This window comes from Marmota marmota, unplaced genomic scaffold (genome assembly GCF_001458135.2).
Source record: "Marmota marmota marmota unplaced genomic scaffold, marMar, whole genome shotgun sequence".
Lineage (NCBI taxonomy): Eukaryota > Metazoa > Chordata > Mammalia > Rodentia > Sciuridae > Marmota > Marmota marmota.
The window spans coordinates 8,798,425-8,816,135 of record NW_025999925.1 but is presented as its reverse complement, the minus strand read 5'-3'; the positions used below and the strand labels follow the sequence as shown (position 1 = coordinate 8,816,135).

At 37.1% G+C, this 17,711-nt stretch overlaps 1 protein-coding gene across 1 annotated transcript in view; it reads left to right on the top strand.

Moving 5' to 3' along the window:
• The first annotated feature begins 467 nt into the window (after positions 1-467).
• Acot12 (acyl-CoA thioesterase 12) overlaps positions 468-17,711 on the top strand; it is a 47,895-nt gene continuing 30,651 nt past the window's right edge. Inside the window, exons 1-5 of the mRNA XM_048800112.1 lie at positions 468-836; positions 5,853-5,922; positions 8,970-9,030; positions 15,273-15,374; positions 16,694-16,746. Coding sequence (XP_048656069.1) covers positions 707-836; positions 5,853-5,922; positions 8,970-9,030; positions 15,273-15,374; positions 16,694-16,746 — 416 coding nt within the window. The 5' untranslated portion in view covers positions 468-706. The remainder of the gene's footprint in view (positions 837-5,852; positions 5,923-8,969; positions 9,031-15,272; positions 15,375-16,693; positions 16,747-17,711) is intronic.

Here is a 17,711-nt window from a genome sequence, read left to right as displayed (position 1 = left end):
AAACAAACCTTTTCTTTTTAGGTGACTCTGATCCACCTCCAAGCCTCAGCCTCCCTGAGCCCCCGCCCCTTTTACTTGGTTTGCTTGACAGAGGAAACCATTTCCTAACAAATGATCTTTGGATCCACTATAATATTCTAAGAGTCAGAAGGTGGATTTTGAACTAGGGCTTAAGCAGTGAGTGCCTATGTGGCCTGGCAAGCAGCAAACAAAACCCAACTAAACAAATAACGAAAGTGAAGCACTCTTAAATCAGTGGCTAAAGCATTAAATCCTCTCTGGAGAGGATTTAATCACTATTTATTGCCTCCTCGCCTGTCAAGTTCTGCAGACAGACGATCACTGTATTTATTTGCTTAGTAAATACCTATAATCCTTTAGCCAGGTAGGTGCACACTTCCCCGCGCGCTCTCACTAAATTCTGTGCACGGTTCTCAGAGAGAGAAGCACTTTTCTCTCCGGAGATATCGGACGGTTCCCCGGCTTCTTCCTAGGCAGAAAAGCGTGCTCCTTCGCCTCCCCGCTGGTCAGGGACAACACTGCCAGCACCTGAACTCTCACCTCCCGAAGCACCTGGCTGCGGGGGAGTGGGAGTGGGGTTCGCAACCAGGGCGGGAGGCGCCCTTTGGAACCGGGGCGGGCCCGGCGGGCGGACACCTCCAGGCCAGGCGCCCCGAGCCCGGGGCTCCCCTCTCTCGGCCTGGACATGGAGCGGCTGGCGGCGCCGGGCGAGGTGCGCATGAGCCAGGCCATCCAGCCGGCGCACGCCAACGCCCGCGGGGAGCTGAGCGCCGGGCAGCTGCTCAAGTGGATTGACACCACCGCCTGCCTGGCCGGTAGGCGCAGCGGCCAGGGCGGCCGAGGAGAGCCGGCGGCTGCCGGGCGGGCTGCTGGACGTCTCTGGGCTGCTATGCGCTGAAGGCTAAGAGTGGCGAGGGACGGTGGTGGTGCGGAATCCAGAGTGCAATGGAGTGAAGAGCTGGCCTTGGGTTGCGTTGGCTTGTGGGGATGCAGGTTGGCCCGAGATGTGGGAGCCGGGGAACAGCCCGAGAAGAAGGAATGGGAGGATCCAACTTTACAGAGCTGTGAGACCTGTGCAGACAGGGGCAGTGATGTCTGAGATAGTTCACCTGACAATGACGTAGATGCTTTGGATTTAGGGTTCCTTCATCCCATGAAAGAATGAGTGAGAAATATGTGTGTAGTAGGTTACTTATATCCATATTTACCTTACAAAAAATGCAACAGAATTTAATTCATTTAAAAAGAAAACTCCATTACGTTTTTTAAAAGAATCCATTACATGTTAATACAACATATTCTTATTGAAAAATAATTAGATTTTCAACAGTACCAAAACTGTACTTAAAAGAGTGATAATAGTTTGCACTTTTGCAAATTGTTTTAATGTTTGGTTTAGTAGAGGACTGCTCACTTATCAGATTTCTTTCTGCTGTTCAATTTGTTGCTAATACATTATTATGTAGTCACTGGAAGACTCTGCTGTATTCTTCTGAGAATGAGGATGACAATACATCTACTATGGACTGAATGGTGCCCTTCCCCTTCCCCAAAATTAATGTGTTGAAGCTCTAACCCCCAGTGTGGCTGTATTTGCGGTAAAAAAGTGATTAAGGTTAAATAAGGTCATATGGGTGGAGTCCTGATCCCATAGGTTTAATATTCGTATAGGCTTAGAAATGGATAGCTTGGTCTCTGACATGTGAGACCACAGCAAGAAGGCAGATATCTGCAAGCCAGGAGGAGAGCCCCTCCAGGACCTAAGTGGCAAGCTTGGACTTCACAGCCTACAGACCTATGAGAAATTTCTATTGTTTAAGACACCCAGTATATGGTATTTGGTCCTAACTCAAGCAGACAAAGGCAACTTCTTAGTATTATTATGAAAAGAGTTTTTAGTTGTAGGTGGTCACAATACCTTTATTTTATTTATTTATTTTTATGTGGTGCTAAGGATTGAACCAGGCCTTGAGCATGCTAGGCGAGTGCTCTACTGCTGAGCTACCACCCCAGCCCCATGAAAATAGTTTTGACCTCTGAAGCTTTTCCAGACCACTGAGAACCTGCCTAATACTTATGTCTAGGTAAAAAGACTCCATTTTCAAAAATAGCAGGTTATCATGTAAATGATGTTCTAATGGAAAGGCTGGGTGAGGCAGTATTTTTGAGAAGTTGGTCTGGTCTTCTCCGCCTGATGACTTCTCCCATCTTCAGATCAGTGATAAACACAATTTTTTAAAATTTTTGTTTTAGTTTTAGTTGGACACAATACCTTTATTTTATTTATTCATTTATTTTTTATGAGGTACTGAGAATCAAACCTTGCACAGGCTAGGGGAACACTCTACAGATGAGCCACAGCCCCAGTCCTGATGAACACAATCTTTAGTACCAAAAAGTCCCACCAGCCCTCACTCCTGCAAAACTTCCTTTGGCTTCCCTTTCTCCATCTGACCTCCTGGGACCTATTCTCTGCACAGAGGTTAGAGTGGACTTTAGGTATAGGGATCACATCCCACCACTCCCCAGCTTAAAACCTTTCAGTGCCCTCTCATCACACTTGAGGTGAAACCCAAACCCTTTGTCGTTCTTTATAGATTCTAGTTGAAGTTGGAAATTCACATAGGAGCCAGCCAAGTAACCATAAATGTGAGATGAGTCTGAGTCCAGCTGAGGACTTCAGGGAGAGAGTGGTGGTTACCTGGTAATCTGTAGGATCCCCCACCAAAGTACATTAACACCAAGAAAAAGTATAACATTATGCTGCTCAGACAAACCTTGTATCATGGACTGGGGCCACTGGTATAGTTCCTGTCTCCCGTTGGTTTGGTACCAATCTCCTCCTAGTTCATAGGATCCAGCAATACTAGGCTTCCACATTTCCCAGGATATGCTCACCTTTTCTTTTTTCAGGCCTTTGCACTTGCTCTTCTCTTTTTCTTAATAATTTTTTATTTGTTCTAATTAGTTTTATATGACAAAATAATGCATTTTGATACATCATACATAAATGGAGTATAGCTCCTCATTCTCTTGTTGTACACAATGTAGAGTTAGACCGGTCATCTAATCATATATGCATATAGGGTAATAATGTCTGATTCATTCTACTATCCTTCATATCCCCATATCCCCTCCCCTCCCTTCATTCCCCTCTGTTAATCCAAAGTATCTCTATTCTTCCCTAGCCACCCCCACCCATTGTGAGTTAGTATCTGTATATCAGAGAAAACAATTGGCCTTTGGAATTGGCTTATTTCACTTAACATAATATTCTCCAGCTCCATCCATTTACTGGCAAATGCCATAATTTCATGCTCTTATCTTTGCTTTTACACTCTTTTCTTGGACCTTTCCATGCATTACATCTCAGCTTAAATGTCATTTCCTCAGAGAAGACTTTCCTGCTCACCTGTTTACTTCTGTACCCATTCATCACTTTACTTCCAATGTCCTGTCCAACTTCCTTCATAACACTTCGCACAATCTAACTATTTTATCTATTTGTTTGTTCACGTCTTTATTTTCGGACTGGCCAGTTATCACGTAAACTAAGCTAATTCTCCACTGCTTAATGCTTACTAAAAGACTTCTGGTTACAATTGTAGGACTTCTGGTCCTACAATTTGAGTTCTCATGTCCAAAAGGAATCCAGAGTTTATATGTGAAACCTGAGACTTAGAAAATGTACATTTTAAAACAATATATGTGAAGATAAAATATTAGAATTGGAAGTGGCTTTAAACATCATGTGTTTCAGGGCCCTTATTTTACAGATGATGAAAGCAAAACTCAGATGATTACGAAACTCTGCTTTTCTTAGTGTTAACAGAGTTTCTAATACCTTTTGTCTTAACCATCTGCAAAACTCAGCTATATATTTGAAGTCAATCTATTTGTTTGCTTTGTTTGCTAATCTGTTTGGTTTCTGTCTTAACAGTTTTTAACAGGATTTGAGTTTTGGTTATAATAACATAATAATGGGAACATGAATATGAAGTTAATCTGCATGTAAGAAAAAGAAATGAGTATTAAAATCCTTGAAGTTGCTAGTAATAATGGTGCCTGTTTCCAAGGCAACTGAGTGCATGATGTGACTACTGAAATGAATTTTAAAGCTACTGTTTCAAAACCAGAATAAGCTGGTCACAAGCAAAATTTGTGGACCCAATGTTGGTCCCCCACATTTTTTTATTCTTTCTTATTATTTTATGGTTCTTAAAAATCTATAGTATAAACTGTGGCTATTAAGGCCCATTTTCAGCCAAGTTCTTTAGTAGCATTCTCTGTTTGGTCTACCCTACTCTTTTCTGAGAGTTTCTATTACTGTTGTAGTCAAAAAATCACTATTTAGAACAACATGTTTAATCTTTTAAGCCTAACTGTCCTAATTTATAAAACAGAACCAGACTTGTGATTGACAAGTGTAAATACTTAGCTCAGTACTTAGTAAATGTTAGCTGTTTCTCTGTTTATGTTTCTTCTTGATCTAGTATAGTGCTATGACACACTGTAGATTCTAATAGACATAATAAAAATTAATATTTTATTGGTTACTGCATTTTAGTTATCATTTAAATCATTCAAAATTGGCAACTCAATTAATAAAAATTTATTAATAAGAGTAGTTTAATTACATCAATATCCCATTTTCTTATGTTAGTCAACTGAAATGAATGTTTGGGGATACTTTTTAGTCAATGTTTTACAACATATATTTGAAAGTGTTCAGTAGTTATCTGAAAAACTGTAAAAGGACACCTATGGGGGACTGGGGTTGTAGCTCAGAGTTAGAGCACTTGCCTTGCATTTGTGAGGCATTGGGTTAGATTCTCAGCACCATATAAAAAATAAATAAATAAAATAAAGGTATTGTGTCCATCTGCAACTAAGAATATTTTAGGAAAAAATTATATTTTCCAAATAATATAAATTACTGTATTTTCATATAAAGCAAAACCAACGATCCAAAAATATTCTGAATAAATTAAGTGCTGATATGGAACGTTAAGTTGAGGAGCTGATAAACTCTCCACCCTGCTCAATACTCTCCCCTCCAACATAATTAATGCAGAGTGAATTTGGTGTGAAGCTGGTAAAAATAATAAATATTGACTAAATACCTCCTTGTTCCCATCCATGCACCATCTGTTTCTGGTGCATCTGTGATTTGGAAGATGATGTCAGGGTCTCCCATACTTATAGTGGTTAAGTGATTTAAATTCATTCAACTGCAATAGAAATAACTTTGGTGTGTTGTTTTAAAAACAAAAGAAGCATATTTCCTGACAAAATAAAGTCAGTGACAACTTCCTAAAAAAATGTTATCTATAATTGCCAGATTTTCTGAGTATTGGTATTGAAATTTAAAGCAAAGATCAAGTAAGTTAAAATTTAGGAGAAAGTAGCCAGGCACAATGGCATGGCTATAATTTCAGCTACTCAGCAGGCTGAGGCAGGAGGATTGCAAGTTCAAAGCCATCCTCGGCAATGTCGTGAGACCCAGTCTCAAAATAAAATAAGAAGGTCTGGGGGTATGGCTGAGAATGCTTACATAGCATGCCTGAAACACTGAATTCAGTCCCCAGAACTGGGGAAAAATTAGGAGAAAGTATAATAATTGCCATGCAATAAAAGCATAACTTAAAGAACAAAGAAACTCTCATAAACTGACATCATCCGGAAAGTGTGGGCACAGTGGTGTTCTACTGAATGAGTGAATGGGTAAATTAAATAAATCTTCTGAAATTTAATTCCTTTTCTCTTAAGATGAATTGAAATATTCAAACATAACTATTACTAACAAACACGTTTACCTATTTTTTTTGAAGCTGAAAAACATGCTGGGGTTTCCTGTGTCACAGCCTCAGTGGATGACATTCAATTTGAGGAAACAGTTAAGTAAGTGATATTACTCTTTCACTTTTCTCCCAGGTTTATTATGTTGGTTGTGACAAATATTTGTGGCACCTTATTTGTTTGGGGTCCATGATCCTATTAATAAAACAAATTACATTTTACTCAATCTAAGTGAGTAAAACACATAATCATAGGGCCTACCTTTAGTCAACATTGTAGGTGTAAAATCCCATTCACGATTTTGTTGAGAAGCAACTCTCAGCATGAGATGCATTGTGGAGTCATGCATAGCAAGCTATCTGGCACCTCTTAATGGCTCCTTTCTCTACTTATAGAATAATTAATGATGGTAAGTGTCTCTACAATGGTGAATTTCGTCATTAGGTTGGCTAAACACTAATTCATCTGAATAGAGACAGTAAAATATGAAAAACATTTTATGTGTGAGAGTGCTTAATATGCTTTACCAACTCATTATGCAGAAAATTTCAAGTCAACAAATAATTCAAACATATGTAAAATTAGAGAAAATTGTATAGTGTATCCCAGGGACTTATCTCCTAACTACATCAATAATCAAATCTTGCACACTCTTGTACCCTTCTATGTTTCCCTACATGACTGGGTTATTATGAAGCAAATTCCAATCATTATCTATAATTATCAGTACATATTTCTAAAAGATCAGTACACTTTTGAAAGACATAGTAATATAACAACAATCACTGTATTTTGAAGCCACTTGAAATAATTCTCTCCTACATGGTTAAATTGCCAACTTCACATGTAGATAAGTTCAATTGTTTTTTTTTATTTTTTGGAATTAATTTTTTATTTTATTTTATAATTTAATTGGAAACCAGATACATTTGGCTCTGGGAAATAAAGCTCTTATCTAGCTTCTATCCAAGCACCTTTCTCTTTCTATAAATAGCCATTTTAATTACTTTCTGACTTTAAAAAATTTTTTAAATATAAACAAGTTTTTACATATTCATGTCCTTTTAAAAGCGAATTCTAACACATTGTATATACTTTTCTCCACCTTTTTTTCTTAATATTATATATAGAAAAACATTCTTTAGCAATGTACAGAGATATTCAGAATTCCTTGTAATTAGCTACATGGTAGTCCATTGTGTAGATGCCTTATTTTTTTCCTCTGGTCCCTACTGATAAATTTTAAAATTGTTTCCAGTTTTTGCTATTACAAATATTTCAAAATGTCGTTTTGTGCAGGCATATGTCCACGATTTTACAGTATATTTTTGGGATAGAGTCCTAAAAAGAGGATTACTGAGTCAAAGGGTAAAGGTACATTTCATTTTATTAGACATTGACAAATTCTTCTCTGTGAGGATTATTATGTGGGCAAAGGACTAGTAAAATTGTGATAAAAGAATAGATTTGTTCAGATTTCCCACATAGTTATTAATTACTTAAATATACATCTGCATGTCTATGTTAAATTCCTTCCTTTACTTCCAGTCTTTCTGATTGAAATGCTACAGATTATGACAGGTACACTACGTAGAGGAGCAATGTATGCACAAAGGCATTAATCAGATGTGGTCACTCTTCTAGGCAAACCCAACTGATTCACTTTGTAGACAGTCCTTAATATATCTTCACAAGCCTCTCTAGAGGTGATTAAATTAATTATGTTAAAATGGAATTACCAAGAGCCCAAGTCGGGCCTTGGTAAAGAATAGTTCAAGCCTTCGAAGTCAGATAAGACCAGGGTTTGAACTCTGCTTCTGCCTTTTGCTGACTCCATTGCCTTGTAAGCCCATTTCCTGATGGGAATGAAATGGGAACAGTACTACTTCCCTCACAGGGTCCTTGCCAGTGAGTGACATGTCAGATATTATACAAAGCATTCAGCTTAGTGCCTGATTTTACACATAGTACTAATAAAGGACAGTCATAGTTACTACAATGGCCACACTAGAAACAGTACTCTGTTTAATTAATGACAAGGGCTTTTATTGTTAATGATTTATTGATCAGTCTTTTATAATCTTTTGAACTTTGTCTGTTTACACTTCTGTGTCCCGAAGAAACACTAGTCTCCTTGAAGCCAGCAACCCAGTCTTGCCCATCACTGTACCTAACACCTTAGCTGAACACCAGGGCTAGTCCTCAGTAAACAGTCATTAAATGTGTGAGGTAGAAAAATCAATGATTCTTTTAGGAGAGTTTCATATGCAGAAGAGAAAAAAAAATATCAAAATAGAATAGGTTTTAAAGAAAGGTTTTAAATAGGAGAAGCCTTAAACATTTTCAAAGAGTAAAAAAGAGAGAAGGGTAGAGATGGAAGGTGCAAAAGAGTGTAGAAATGACAGAGGAGAGGAAAGGTCAAGAGCACAGGTAAGACAGGAGATCAGGTCTTGAGGAGACCTTCTACTTCCTCTGAAGTAGAAGAGTCTCGGTGTCTCTGAAGACACTGAGAATATAGTTCAATTTTGCAGTTAAGGGAGAAAAATCGAGGGTACTCATATTGGACAGATTCTTAACTTCTGCTAGGGTGAAGGGATCAGAAGTGACAGAAGGGCCTGAATACAAGAGTTTTGAAACAACTTCAAATTACATAATCAGAGTTCTAGTAGTAGCAGGGAATGAATGGCTCTTCTAGCAGCAATGAGGACCCATGTAAACCTATCAAAATTAACCAGTGGACTTGTTTGCTTATTTGTAGTTTGTTCATCCATTTACTTATTAATATTTTAAAATAAATAAAAATTGTATAAGTTTGCCTGTGTGTTTGTCTTAACTTGTATAGTGGCTTGAAAGAGCTACTAAAAAGTCCAAGTATCTGTTGCAAATTTGAAGTCATCTTGCATTCTACCTTTGCAAAGTCCTTTTTCTGTTTGAATAGAGGGAGTCAGTTAACCTGAGTGTAGTTTATGATGATCAGCATTTGCCCTTAAGCCCTGTCTTTCCTGTTATCATGAACCTGAGTGTTGCATGTGAACATTATCAGCAAGCTAAGGTGGAAATACTTTATGGCACGAAGGATTTAAGTGAATCTTTAAATCTGAAATAAAATGTGTTCAGATTACTAAAAAAGAATTTTTTTGTTTTGCTAGAGTTGGACAAGTTATAACCATCAAAGCAAAAGTTACTAGAGCATTCAGCACAAGCATGGAGGTAAGAGTGCACTTTCTTTACTTCTATCTACTGGTGCTCATCTCTTCATTGTTTACAGAGGGCTGAGGAGGAGGCCTAGAATAGTATCTGCAGGTAATGAGATTCTGAGGTTAAGAAGGCTCTTAAATCTGCAGTCAGACTCCAGGTAAATAATAAGGAGCTGGTGTTTCCCAGTCAACCCAGACACTAAAATTCAATGTGATGTAATTCACTGTTTTTACATAGAAAGGTACACAGAAAGTAAACATACAAGGTTGAAGGGCACTGTTTTGCTCTTTTGCAAGATATGGGTTTTCTTTCTTAATTATTCTTTCTCTACTATTACTAAAACTCTGCATCTCTGTCTCCTTACTCCCCATTGGAAGCTAACCCCATGATTATCTAGTTTTTGAAAGGACCAGTAACTCAGATTCAGAAGGTAAGAAAGTAAGTTTAGATGACTTTTTTTCTACACCCACTTGGTTTTCCTTTCTTTAACATAGTTGAGAAAACAACATTCTAGGATTTGCTGAAGTCATACTGGATTAGGACTCAATCCTAGTCTGGTACGATCACATTTTAGCTAATTACATCTGCAGTGACCCTATTTACAAGTAAGGTCACATTTGGAGGTGCTGGAAGTCAGGGTTTCATCATAGGAATTTGGGAAGGAAGGAACATTTCAACCTATAACAGAATGATTTTGGCATAACTATGCTTAGAGTAATGGCTTTACTCTGATGTAGTTACTTTCCACCCATGTCCACGTTCACAGAATACGAAGCACTTGAAGAAAGCTCTTATGGAACCAATGGGAGCTCTGTCAGCAACAATTGCTTCTTCCAGACCCTGACTTCCCAGTGGTGGGACCTTTGACCTTTGCCCCTTAGTAGTCCCTGGACTTGGCCTTTCTCCTGAGGGACATGTACTGTTCTTTATAGTCAGCCCAAACACAGATAAAGGTCTCTTTTATTTTCTTTTTTTCCTCCTATTCCCTGAGACAGGCTAGAATTTTCAAAAGAAGTTTGAATAGAATATAAGAAAAAAAAATCCAGTATTTGTGATGAAAATCTCACCAGATAGTAACAAACCATGTGCAATAAGAGAATCGTGTAAGGGTAGGGATATTTTTTGGTCCCTAAAAAATATTTTTAAAATTTTTTGTTTGTTTTAATTTTTTTTTAGTTGTAAATGGTTTGGGGTTTTTTGATTTATTTCATTTATGTATTTTTATGTGGTGCTGAGGGTTGAACCCAGTGCCTCCCACATTTATTTATTTATTATTTGTTATTTATTTATTTAGTTTATTTGGTATTTGTTTATCTTTTGTTATTATTATTTCTATTTGCTTTGGGCTTCATTTGCCTCTCCTTTTCTAGTTCCTTAGGGTAAAAGCCTAGGACACTAACTAAACTTTTATTATTTACTAATACAGGCATTTCAAGCCATTAATTTTCTTCAGAAAATATTGCTTTCCCTGAATCAAAAATGTTCTCATTTCCCTTGTGAATTTTCCCTTGTTCTCTGAGTTATATAGATGTGTGTTGTTTGATTTCCATGTTTATGGTGATGATTTTCAAGACAACTTTCTGTTCCTGATTTCTGATTTAATTCCTTGGTAGAAAAAGAACACATGTATAATTTTGGTTATTTTAAATTTATTGAGAATAGTTTTATGACACAGAATATGGACTTGGTGAGGGATGTACTTGAAAAAAAAGTGTACTTTGCTTATGGTGGGCAAAGTATTCTACAGATGCTAGTTAGGCTATTTCTTCTTATTTTTATTTATTTATTTATTTATTTTGCTCACCTGCTCCATTAGGTACTAAAAAAAGGGATAAGATACCCAACTATAATTGTGAACCTGTGTATTTTTCCTTTCAGTTCTATCAGTGTTTGCTTTCTGGAGTTTGAAGCTCCATTATTAGATGCAAACATGTTTGAAATTGTTAAATCCGCTTGATGACTTTGTCCTTCCATCGTTATAAAATGACCTATTTCACCTTTGGTTTTTGTTTATAAATCCGCCTTGTCTCATATTGATTTAGCCACCACGACTTAGATTTGCTTGCTACTTTTCATACAGCCTAACCATCTCTGCCTCTACGTGGCATGTTTTAACTATTTTCATTTGATTTAACATGACTATTGATACAGTAGGTTTAAATCTGTCACCTGGCTGTTTGTTTTCCATTTGTTCCATCTGTTCTTTTTTCCATTTCCCCTATATTTTTCTGCAATTTTTATAGTGGGTAATTTTTAGTAATCCATTTTATCTTCATTGTTGATCTTTTAACCATATGTATTTGCTTTATTATTTTTTAGTGTTTGTTCTAGGGTTTACAATTTGCATACCTTAACTTATCTGACTCTACCTTCAAATAATATTACATCCTTTTAAGGAGAGCATAATAATTTTCCAACAGTATGCTTCCCTTCCCGTGTCCTAGCCTTTCTGCTATTGTCATCGTATATTTTACTTCTACTTGTTATAAACCCCACAATGCATTGTTATTATTTTTGCTATAGAGCAGTTATCTTCTAAAGAGATTAAAGATATATTTTATACCTTTCCACATATTTTCCATTTGGATACTTGTCATTTCTTTGGGCATCTCCAAACTTTCCTCTGATATCACTTTCCTTTAATATTTCTTTTAGTACAAAACTGCTGGTGATTAATTTTTTCCGGTGTTCATCTGTGTGCAAATTTATTGTTTCACCTTCATGTTTGAACAATATTTTCACTAGGTGTAGAATTCTGGCTTGACAGTGTTTCACCCCCTTGCAGGACTTTAAAGGGTCTCTTCATTAACTTCGGGCACATGCATGGTTCTCTGAGAGGTCTGTTGTTTTTCTTATCTTTGCACCTTTTACATGGTACATCTTTTATTCTTGTGTTGTTTTCATATTTTCTTGTCACTGTTTTTTTTAGCAATTAGATTATACTTATTATTTTCTTCATATTAATTCTGCTTGGTTATTTTTAAGCTACTGAATGTTTGGATTTATACTAACAAATTTGGAATTTTTCTCAGTTTTTGTATTTCCGAACATTTTCTATCCCATGTTCTTTTTACTTTTGAACTGAAGAATTTTAGACAGCTTGATAAGTGTCCCACTGATGCCCTATTATTGTTTTCCCAGGTCTTTTCTTTCCATACTATATCTTGTTTAAACTTCTTTTGTTATCTTCAACTTCACTAATCTATATTTCTGCCATATCTGATCTAATATGAATCTTATCTGGTACATTTTTTAATTTAATATGTTTCTTAATCTCAGAAAGTGTTATTTGAACATTTTTATTTTGTCCATTTTCTCTCTTCATTATGCTAATGCTTTCCTCTCCATTAATAGTCAGCAAGTTATAGGCTGTGGATCTGTTTTTATAAATAAGGTTTTATGGTAACACAGTCACACTGTGTTAATCAGCTTTTCATTGCAGTGACAAAATACCTCACATAGATAACTTAAAATGAGAAAATATTTATTTGGGCTCATAGTTTCAGAGATTTAAGTACATGGTCTGCTCGTGTGATTGCTTTGGGCCTTAGGTGAGGCAGAATATCATGGTGAGAGGGCTTGACATGGGAAAGCTGTTCAGTTCATGGCAGCTGGGAGGGAGGAGAGAGAGAGAGAGAGAGAGAGAGAGAGAGAGAGAGAGAGAGAGATCCCACTTCTGAACATTGCTTCATTGAAGAACCAATCCTTCAACACTTGAGTCTCTTGGGGGCACTTTGCATCCAAACCCTAACACATACCCATTGTCTCTGCTGCTACCACACTACATTGACAAAGTTGAGTAATTGTGAAAAGAGTATAGGTTCCTACATGCCTTAAAATTTTTACCATCTCGTCTTCTGAGAAAATGTTAATTTTTTCTCTACATCCTTGAATTCATGGTACATAGATATAATTGCTTTCAACATCCTTTTTTGTTAATTCCATCATTTCTGTCATTTGTTGTTCTATTTTTATTAATTTGCATATTCTAGTTTTCTTGTGTCTACTCATTTATTAGATACTGAACACTGTGAAATTTATATTATGTTGTGAGACTTTTGTTATATTTCTTTTTTTAAAGAGAGGATTTTTTTAATTTTTTAAAGACAGGTACAATATCTTTATTTATTTTAAATATATTTTATGTGGTGCTGAGGATTGAACCCAGTGCCTCACATGGGCAAGGCAAGCACTCTACCTTTGAGCTATAACCCCAACCCCAAGTGTCAGACTTTAAATAGCAGGATGATGTTGGTTACTTGAAGATTAGTTTGAGACTTTAAAGATCACTTTGCTGGAAGACAGTGGGCTAATTTAGTCCATCTTCTAAGTTGGGATCTTTGGTGGTCTCTGGATTCTTCTGTGTTTAGTAAGGTCTCGGGGGAGAACTCACAAGATTCCCAGCTATGTGGGCTCTGAGATTGTTCATGTCACAGCTCCCCAGTAGTTTGTTCCACAGAACCTGTTTTTGTCTGGCCTTGTGAGGTTTCCCCCATGCATGCTCAGATTGGTATCAACCCAAAGACTCACGGGATTCACGTGAATAGTTAAGAATTCCTTCCTTCTGCAGCTCTATCCTCTCTGGTACTAATATATGTATGTGTATATATATATATATATATATATATATATATATACATATACACACACACACACATATTTAGTTATAGATGAACACAGTGCCTTTATTTTATTTATGTATTTTATGTGGTGCTGAACATCAAACTCAGTGCCTCACACATGCTAGGCAAGCGCTCTACCACTGAGCCACAACCCCAGCCCCTCGGTCACCTATTCTAGTAAGAGATAGTGCTCCGAACTTGTTTTAAATCTACACATTTTTGATGATTTTACTGTTGGCATTTTATTTTTCATTTTCCTGTTTCTCTAAAGTGGAAGGCTATATAAGACAAGGGTTTGTGGGAATTGGGAATAAATGGTTTAAAAGTAGTTGATCAACTTCTAGTTAATTTAGGATTTACTGTGCAAATACAAAATTGCATTTTTAAGTTAAGTGACTCAAGATGAATTACAGATTATTAATTTTTTTGTACATGATGTACCTGGTCAAGATGTAGAAATAGATGTTCTTTTTAATTGATTATACAGTGCTGAACTAAGATACCTGAGATTGTCCATTATTCCAAGAAGATTGGATCATTTATTTGATTGAAATATGGAGGAAAGTGCTTATTAGCCCCAATCTAAAGACAAACTCCACAGTCCTACAGAATGCCAGCCTGAGGAACAGAGCTTCAGACCTCTTCACACAGAGGGACAGCCCACTGCAGGGTCTCCACATACTATCTCAGCCACTGTTCCTAAAAAGAAAACAGGGAGCCTGGTGCAGTGGCATAGCCTGTAATCCCAGCAGCTCAGGAGACTGAGGCAGGAGGATTGCAAGTTCAAAGCCAGCCTCAGCAATTTAGGGAGTCCCTAAGCAACTTAGAGAGATTCTGACTCAAAATTTAAATCATATATATATATCTGGGGATATGGCTCAGTGGTTAAGCATCCCTGGGTTCAATTTGCAGTACAAAAAAAGAAAACAAGGAAACCAAACTGAACATAACATGATGCCATCTGCCCATGCTAGCTTATTCATAAAACTGTAGAGGATAAAGTGTAAAAATAATTGTTATACATCTCTTTGATGAGCTGCAGGGCAGTCATTAATAGCTTGTTTTCAAAAGCTATTTACTAATAACAGGATTAGAAAATGCCAAAAATTTAAAAATTGTAGTATAAAACCATAAATAAAGTATTATATTTTATAACGTGTATATACATATATGCATTTTATGTATGCTTTATAAAATATATATTTCATATTTCATATATATTTTATGTGTACATATTTTATGTGTATTTATATATATAAACTAGTTTGTATGTATGTATGTTTGCATATGCACATATACACATAAAAATATATAAAAACTGGAAGACAGTTCATCTAAAGTTTAATAGCATTATCTCTAGGTGATAGGATTACTGGAAATCTTACTCTGGGTAATCAGATTCCATAAATTTTCCATGGCAAATATATATTTCCTGTAGTCAGATAAAAGTTATTTATCCAATTTTATAGAACATCATTGAAAGAATAGTACTGCTTAAAAATAAATTAAAATGCTGGTCTCATTTTTTGAAAAAGATAAGAATGGCGAAGTACATAACTGAATTTTGAATGTTGTGATCAAATCTGCTTTCTGGATGACTGAAAATTTGTTTATTTTTTCTTTTCCTTTTAGATCAGTATCAAGGTCATAGTACAGGACACATTGATGGACATTGAGAAACTTGTTAGTGTGGCTTTCTCTACATTTGTAGCCAAACCAGTTGGAAAAGAAAAGGTAAATTTCCTACGTAAAGAGGCATCTCTTCATGTAAAATCAGGGACATTAGAATTAGAAAGCATTAGAATTATTATGGGGGAAAGGACATTTCTTCTTACCAGGAGATACATTTCCCAAGATTTTTAATTCACCAACGTTTACCATAAAGTTGCAATTCTATGGTTACATCATAGGATTTAAGTAATAAGATCTTTCCAGGCCTAGGACCTTAGAGAAAAGGAGAGGTAGCCAGTTGGAGAAAGAAGGAAAACAAAATGACCTGAAAGTCATCTCACTTTTAAAAGATTTCCTACTAGTTTAGTTATTTTCTTTTGAAAACTTGAAAATTTAGTTAAAATAGTTTAAAAAAAAAAAGCTGGAGTAATGTATCAAGCAGTTGGATATTATGGTTTAATCATTTATACTTGAAGAAAAAACGTCAAAGTTGCTCAGTTATTGAACTTTGAAAACAAGCTTTGGGGCACCCTTAAACTTTGTCCTGATGCACATGCTCATCCAGGGGCTGCTTCAGAATTCCTCACTATCATTTCTTGACATTCCTGCTCAGGGTAAGGACCCCATGTAGTCTAAACATTGTTAAAAAGTAATAATTCAAATTATGATTTAAATGTTTCACTCCAAGGATTGCTCCAGGGGTAGGCACAGTGACTTCTCCTAGCTCCACTTGGAAGTGACAAGGGGTCTCCTTCTGGCAAAGTATGCAAGTTCTTCCTCAGCCTGCCTCCAGCTTGGAGCTGGGACAAAGCAATGTTTCCACAGAATCCCACAGAGAAGGCAGAAGCTGTGCACACCAGCTGGGCCACCATGATGCTTGGGTGGCCTATGTTGCCACAGGATTTTGTCCCCTGGGGCACATCTTCTGCTCTAGGCCTGATTTAAACATGCTGCAAGGAAAATTCATAGTGCCCAAGGTGCTGCTTTTCAAACTGAAGTTCACATCAGCTAGTTATATTATTTCAAATGCAGCTTTCTAGGATTAGAATCACCAGTGTTAAGAACTTGGAATTTGTACTTTGATGGGGATTCCAGGCATCCCATGTTCATGAAAATTTGAGACAATGGGACAGATCTTTCCAACCTTTCTGTTTTTCATGAAATCTCTAAACTCTTGGGAATGAGAAAATTATGGGGGCAGGTGGCAAGTTTGCATATCTGACAGCAAGTGACAGGAAGGAGTACACATGGCCAGCCTTCCCTCATGTGGCAGAGGAGAACTACACTGTTTACTCCCTCTAGCCTCAGACTCCTCACTGAATTCAGGAATGTGTGGCTAAGCATATAATTGTCACACCTCAGTCCACTCTCTGCTGAGACAGAAGAACTGGTTTCTGAGGGCCTCTCTGAGCAGTCAGCTCTTTGAGCTGCTGCCGTAACTGGCTGGTTCAGAGAACATCAATTGTAAAGTACTTTTCCCAGATTTACAGATTTTCTAGTTGGTAACATTCTCGTTCAGTAGCACATCGTGAAGAGAGCCATGGTTTGAACTGACAAGACTACCTGGATACCTGTCCAAAGAGAGTTTATTCCAGGATGAAGTTGGCAATGATTAACTAGACTTAGATTAGCAAAACACAGATCATGGAGAGGACACACAGGACTCCAGGAGGTGTGCTCATCCAAGGCTCACTAAAGCTAACGGAGATGGTACAGCCAGGGAAAAAAGGCACAGGCCAACATCAGAGAGGTTCCACTTTCTGCAGTGGATAGTTCCCCGAGTCCTTCCGCAGAATCACACATGATGTATTTTGAGGATTAGGATTCACTAAGATATATGTATATTGTCCTGTTTATAATAATAAGTCAAACCAATGTAAGCTGTCAATCGACTCATTCCTGACCAGATGAGACAAGGCAGCCCAGGGGAGCTTTGGACTTTAGGCAACATATTATGAATCACTAGCTTGGCTTAATCTTATCCAGGCCAAGGGTCAGGACCTGAAATAAGCCTGGAGCCAGCCTGTCCCTTCACACACAGTCAGAGATGGGCATCTGCAGAGCAGCGTGTGCCCTTGGTATTCTTTCGTCATATATCCAGGTTTCTGGAGGTCAGTTAAAGCTTTATTCTGACATATTGATTATTTCAGTTTGCTTATTAATGGTTTTACCATGTGATGAAGTTTCCAAATTGGAAATATCTCCTGGGACAACAAGATAGCTTTCTCTAGAACATAATTATTCCCCTCCTCCTCTCTTTGGTGTCTTAATTTTTCAAAAAATAGAAAACATTTCTTGTTAAGAATTCACCAGAATAATTCAGGGGAAATCACAACCCCTACCCTCATTCATTTATCTGAATAATGCCATTTCATAGTTCTGTGGAAACATTTTTAAATA